Source organism: Martes martes (genome assembly GCF_963455335.1).
Source record: "Martes martes genome assembly, chromosome: 2".
Classification (NCBI taxonomy): Eukaryota; Metazoa; Chordata; class Mammalia; order Carnivora; family Mustelidae; genus Martes; species Martes martes.
The window spans coordinates 85,458,968-85,465,790 of NC_137889.1; the positions used below are offsets into that span (position 1 = coordinate 85,458,968).

The 6,823-nt window shown below is 44.5% G+C and overlaps 1 protein-coding gene across 2 annotated transcripts in view; it reads right to left on the reverse strand.

Moving 5' to 3' along the window:
* MND1 (meiotic nuclear divisions 1) overlaps nucleotides 1-6,543 on the reverse strand; it is a 68,715-nt gene extending 62,172 nt beyond the window's left edge. Inside the window, exon 1 of one of the 2 annotated variants that reach the window (XM_080797628.1) lies at nucleotides 6,186-6,543. In XM_080797628.1, coding sequence (XP_080653754.1) covers nucleotides 6,186-6,188 — 3 coding nt within the window. In that variant the 5' untranslated portion in view covers nucleotides 6,189-6,543. The remainder of the gene's footprint in view (nucleotides 1-6,185) is intronic. The other variant, XM_080797629.1, reaches the window with a different exon arrangement.
* Nucleotides 6,544-6,823: the final 280 nt, after the last annotated feature.

Genomic DNA, 6,823 nt, shown 5'->3' on the forward strand with positions numbered 1-6,823 from the left:
ATCTTAAAAAAAAAGAAAGAAAGAAATAGAGCGTGGGTGGCTTAGTTGTTAAGCATCTGCCTTTGGTTCGGGTTGTGATCCCATGGTCCTAGGATCAAGCCCTGCATCGGACTTCCTGCTTGGCGGGGAGCCTGCTTCTCCCTCTCTCACTGTGTCTCTCTCTGTCAAGTAAATAAATAAAATATTTAAACAAACAAACAAACAAAAAGAACTGTGGTTAAGGTAGAGCCTGGCAGTTTACAGAAACTCAATATTTATCAAATGATCCAATGATATGTCACTGTATTTACCTTCAAAAGACTTACAACCTCACGGAGAAAATAGACATAACTAATAAATGATGAAAAGATCATTGCACAAATTGCTACAAGGACAGAATGAATTCTACCCTGGGGAAGGCTGAGGGCTCTCTAGAAAGGTTGGAGATGAAAAGGATTTTGGCAAGTTGAGAAATGGTGAGAAGGTGTCCTGGGCAGACCACACATAGGCACGATGTTATGGAAGTATGTGGAATGTTCCAGAAAGACAAGAACTCAGGGATGACTGCTGTGTGGTGCCTAGAGAGGAGTGGTAGGTAAGGGGAGAAAGGTTGGCTGGGGCCAGATCATGGGATGCTGACTGTCCAGCCCAAGGGAACGTATGTTATTCTAGATGGTGAGAAGCTATTGAGCAACCTCAAAAGCAGGAGAGTGACAAGATTACAGCTACATTTTAGTAAGATGACATTTTAGTAGCATTGTGGTGGGTAGGATGGAGAATGGAAAAACTATTCAAGTAGAAAATGGAAACCTACTGCAGTTTACTATTATTCTATAACTACAGTTTAGCCAAGTTAAAATTAAGGTAGTTAACACATAACTAAAATCCGTTGATAATGAATTTTACTATATATCGTATTCAGGATATATACACAAAGGTGAAATACAAAATTTTTTTAAAAAAGCCAAATTCTGGGGTGCCTGGGTGGCTCAATGGGTTAAAGCCTCTGCCTTCGGCTCAGGTCATGATCTCGGGGTCCTAGGATTGAGTCCCACATCAGGCTCTCTGCTCAGCAGGGAGCCTGCTTCCCCCTCTCTCTCTCTCTGCCTGCCTCTGCCTACTTATAATCTCTGTCTGTCAAGTAAATAAATAAAATCTTAAAAAAAAAAGCCAAATTCTCTCAAGGTAGAAGAACTCTCCTTCTCCTACATCTACTCCCCAAACCTGCTGTTCTAGATCCTGAACTCAGTTAGATACCACCTTGTTAGCCAAGCCAGAGGCCTGGCACTCATCCCAGGTTCCTTCACCCCTCTTACTCCATATTGGACCAGTCACCAAGTTCTGCCAATGTTAGTGCTGAACTATTTATCAAATCCACCCTGTCTGCTCCATCCCTACAACTCTGACCTCAGTTCAGGCCTTTATTCCGGGTTCTGCCTCCAGCAACATACTGGTAGGCAAGCCCTCTGGCCACACTTTGTCTCACCCTCTAAGTTCAAATTCCACCCTGCCAAGAACCAAATCTAACCAAGCCTCTCCCTTGCTTAAAAGCCTTCAGTGGCTCCGAACCATGCGGAAGTATACAATCACTCTGCAGTGATACACAAGGCTATTTCCCACCTGACCCCAATCTACCTGATACCACTCTCCACCTCAAATTTTACCATAACGTGGAGAGTTAAGCAACTTGAGCTGTCATACAAAAACTAGACAGTCCCTGACTTGCCATCATCTGACTTTTTCAACTTTGTGATGGTGTGAAAGCGACACACATTCTGTAGAAACCATACTTCGAATTTTGAATTTGAACCTTTTTCCTGGCTAGCAATAGGTGGTATGGTACCATCATGATGCTGGGCAGCCATGGGACCATAATGTAAACAACCCATACACTTACAGCCATTCTGTACCCACACAACCATTCTGCTTTTCAGTACAGCTTTCAACAAGTCACATGAGATATTCAATACTTTATTATAAAACAGGCTTTGTCTTAGATGTTTTTGCCCAGCTATAAGTTAATGTCTAAGTGTTCTGAGCATGGTTAAGGCAGGCTATGATGTTCCATACATTAAGTGTATTAAATGCATTTTTGATTTAATGATATTTTTGACTTACAATGGGTTTATCACCATGTAACTCCATTGTAGGCTAAGGAAGATCTGTACTTTTTTTTTTTTTTAAAGATTTTATGTATTTACTTGCCAGAGAGAGAGAGAGAAAGAGCATAAGCAGGGGGAGCGGCAGGCAGAGGAAGAAGGGTCCTCACTGAGCAAGAAGATCGATGCGGGGCTCAATCCCAGGACCCTAGGATCATGACCTGAGCCGAAGGCAGAAGCTTAACCGATTGAGCCACCCAGGCATCCCGAGGAAGATCTGTGCTTGTAATTCTCTACTCCCAGCATGCTCTTTCCCAACTTTGTGTTTTAAAAAAACTGTTCTGGGGCACCTGGGTGGCTCAGTGAGTTAAAGCCTCTGACTTCGTCTCGGGTCATGATCCCAGGGTCCTGGGATAGAGCCTCACATCAGGCTCTCTGCTCAGCAGGGAGCCTGCTTCCTCCTTTCTCTCTCTCTGCCTGCCTCTCTGCCTACTTGTGATCTCTATCTGTCAAATAAATAAATAAAATCTTAAAAAAAAAAAAAAAGAAAAAAACTGTCCTAAAACACTTGTTCCTCTTGCCTATTTAAAATTCCAAAAAGTCTCCCAAGGCTTAGTTCAACTATTCTGTAAAAGAGCTTCCGTGAGCTCACAGGACAGTCTGAGTGTCATTCCATGTGTTCCCAGAACATACCTTCATCAAATCAGTTGGTATACTTGTCTTTCTCAACCGACTCAGCCGACTGTAAATTTCTTCAGAACACACACTACCCATGCTTTCCTAGAGCTTGGTGTTAGATTAGAGCAGACACAAAGGCCACCCCTTGACTTCAAGGCCATGTATCTAAAGCCCTAACCATAAAATTTCAGACTGTTCAATCTCCCAAATCCCATAACACCCAGGGCACTCACATAAATACAATACAGGGTAAATTAATAACAAAAAATTCTGTGATAACCACTTGGTGCCTTTCTTGGAGAGATAAATCACAGAAATCTCAGGTAAGCATTCTCTAAGAAATCATACAGGCCTATTCACTAAATCAAGAGTCAAGAGCCAGCATTCAATCCTGCTTTAATTAGTACCCCTTCGCACTGGCCTCAGCAGCATCAGAATAACCAAGGATGAAATTCACACTCAGTTAAGAAGGCTCTTTTGGCTCATTTCTCTAATCTAGTGGGTTTCAAACTGCCATTAGAATCATCTCAGGAGCTTTTAAAAAGTACTGATGCCAAGGCACATGCTATATGAATTGAAAGAGAATCTCTGAGGCCAGGCCTGGGCCTGCAAGTTTTTAAGAGCCTCTCCAGGTGCTTTACCTGGCGCTGGGATTGAGAATACTGCTCTTCTCACCCCAGAATCTAGAGGTGAGTCAGGGTCACTGTGGGGCAGTGAGGATCCCTTTAGGGCTTTAGTCTGTGGCTACATCAGTGAAAAACAGATCCAAAGCTTAAGGAAAAGCTCCAGATATTTTGGTATTGTTAAACTGCTCCCCGGAGAGACTCACAGACTCCACAAGAATCTGCCACCAAGACACAGACCATGAGACAGTGTAGAGTCCTGGAAGCACACAGTTTTGCGAAAGCTCTTATCACTCAGTTCAGTAGCTACAATAGTTACTCAAGAAATATGGATGAGCTGTAACATCCATTTACATTGTTCTCAGGCTAATTTGTTAGCCTCTTTCATGAGTGGAAATAGTTTTTATAATTAACCACAGTAGGACAGTATCATGGCCAGAATTAAAATAACTAATGTAAAAAGGATGCCATGCTAATTCATATTTAGAAATTTCTCCAAAAAATCAACAGGGGCTCCTTTAATACTTAATATTAAAGAAAATATGCTGACAATGTAAGTTAGAGATGCGTTCAAATTAATAAGGCAGGGGACTCAAGAACTGACCTGAGAACAACAAAGCTTTGGGCTGACCAACATACAGCTATCCCCACTTTTCAGACCTACATTAGTACCTGTTTTCACTAATCAAAAGATATCATAAGGGTATTTTCACTGGTATGAAAAAAGACAAAAAGCGAAAATAGGAAAATAGTGTTGAGCGTTTGTTTTGCGAAGGGCCCGCCATGTTCCTTCCCTGGGAACTACATTCAGCACCTCAAGCATAAGCTACCACAGCTTTGAACTGTGTCGGTGAGAATCTGGGCTGTATCTCATTTTGTGCCCCTGTTAGCAAGTTCTGTCCTAAGGTATCCCAAAAGCCTGAGAGGGAAAAAAAGTTAATTTTTTTAAGCCTAAGAAGTTATTCTTTGGGGTCTAGGAATGCTCAAAAATTTTTTCCGTATAAATTAATAATTGCTTCCTCACCTCATGCCATTTCAGATTACAAAAGGCTTCATAGGAATGCTAGTTTCAAAGAGTGGGGGAAACCTGTATTTTTTTTTAAAGATTTAATTTATTTATTTGACAGAGATCATAAGTAGGCAGAGAGGCTGGCAGGCAGAAAGAGAGGGGGAAGCAGGCCCCCTACAGAGCAAAGAGCCCGATGTGGGGCTCGATCCCAGGACCCCGGGATCATGAGCTGAGCCAAAGGCAGAGGCTTTAACCCACTGAGCCACCCAGGTGCCCCGGAAACCTGTATTTTAAACCACTTAAAAAACCATACATTTAAGAAACCTCCAATTAGGAGTTACAGAATTCCTCAAATCAGCCCCGTTTCCCAATTACAATAAAATTTTGAAAAATTAAAATAGAGGATATCTGTTGCCCTCAAAACTGAGAGAGTACATTGCATTTCTCCGATTCCAAAAATATGCCTTGATTTATAACTGTTTATTCACGAAGCCTACCAAATCAAAACAAACAGCTACTAACTCACAATCAGGAAAGAGAACAAAGGTTTGTCTTGTCTCTGATCAAGGTAACACTAAACTTACTTCTTCAGCATACATAAAAAATAGGATGTCTCAAAATTTTATTCTAATTTATTTCATGTTTCTTCATTATCAGAGGTAATCATCTGAAAATAGTTAACAGCATATTACCATTTAGTATAGAAGGTGATTCAAATATAAAGGTAGATTAGGTAAAAGGATAAAGTTAATGCATTTGTGCTGCATAGTTCTGTCAGTTGTATTAGACCAGTAACTATGAGAAACATGCAATCACGCAGCACTGGCAACAGATTTAACTGTGGTCCTGTTGTTTCTGAGACCACTTTATGCGCAGGTGGCTGCGTTGTTAGTTTAACCACAAAGAAGCCGTTATCAGTTGTAATTGCATCTGGGCAAGTATCTTCAAATAAATACCGTACAACCTAGATCCGTGCCCAGCAAAATAACGGCCACTTAACTAAATTAAGATATTAAAATCTTAGATCCATTTAATTAGATGTTGATTCTCTGCCAACAGAAGCAGAAAAAAAAATGACACCAAACTGAAGGTTTATGAAAATGATTTGATGAGGTTTAAGACATTAAATTCACCAAGATAAAAGGTCGATCTGGAATCTTACCAGGACTTAACCTATCATGGTATGCAAGGAAGGCTTGCTTCTCTAGTGCTTCTCTAATAAAGGGACCAAACAACTAGCAATCCGAAGCACAAAAGGGAAACTGAACTTTAGGGAAAAAGCAGCAATCTTCAAAGAAATCTTACTGGCATAAAAGACTTGCTAGGTTACTGCTGAAATCGTGAGCCATTCAGAAACGTGCTCTAAGAACTACAATACATGGCACCCCTAAATTGTCAAAACACAAGAGCCATTAAGATCCAAGGCTTCGGTCCGTCCCGCTCACACCCTTCCCGGTTCTTCCTAAGAGGCTGCAGCTTGGGCGGCCAAACCCCGGGAGCCCGAGGCTCGGGTTCTGAAGCGACTCGTGCTCTGACTGGTCGCTAAGTTTGTGAGGCACACCGGGCCACGTTCGCCAACGCTTCTCGGGTGTGCTCCGAGGGCAGCGCCGGGGGTAGGGGGGCGGAGAGGCCCAGGGGCGCGGGGGTCGCAGGCCCTGGGCCCCAGCTATGTCGGCCCGGCGGCCCCAACAGAGCAGCCAAGCACCCCAACACCGCCGAGGCCCCAAGCTGCGTAGGGCCTCTGCGGCCCGGAGACTGGGGAGGCGCGGGACCAGGGAGTGCGACCTCAGTTCTTACCATGGCGCCGGCAGCGGGTCTTCCGGTGGCTGGGCCTGCGCGCGAGGCGAGGGGCGGGGCGGGCCCAGGCGGGTTTGATTTTGGCGCCGACGGTGCAGCGGGGCGGAGCTGCTACAAGGACAAGGTGGGAGGGAAGCTGACTTCCGACCCGCGGCCCCGGGGACCCCTGGTGGCGGTTCCGAGTGGCTGGCCCGAGAGGCGCGGAGCCTGCGTGGGAAGCCCGGCGGACTGGGGGTTCGGCGCGACTGGTCCCCGCGCTGTTCCCACCTCTTCTCCCTGTGTAGAACGTGCGTGACTCCTTTTCTCTCTCGGAGAAAGTCTTGAGCCGTCACTTCAGTGCGTGTTTTCTTCGCGCTGCAGAAGCCGGCCTAAGTTTGCTTTAAAAAAGAAAAAAAAAAAAAAAAAAAAAAAAGAGGCGGTTTGGGGCTCCTGGGCGGCTCAGTCGGTGAAGGGGCTGCCTTCAGCTCGGGTCATGATCCCAGGCTCCTGGAATCGAGCCCCGAGCCCCGCACGGGGGAGGGGGGGGTGGTTTCCTTCTCAGAGGGAAGCCTGTTTCTCCCTCTCCCTCTGCCTGCCGCTCTGCCTACTTCTCTCTCTGTTAAATAAATAAATAAAATCTTGAAAGAAAGAAAGAAAGA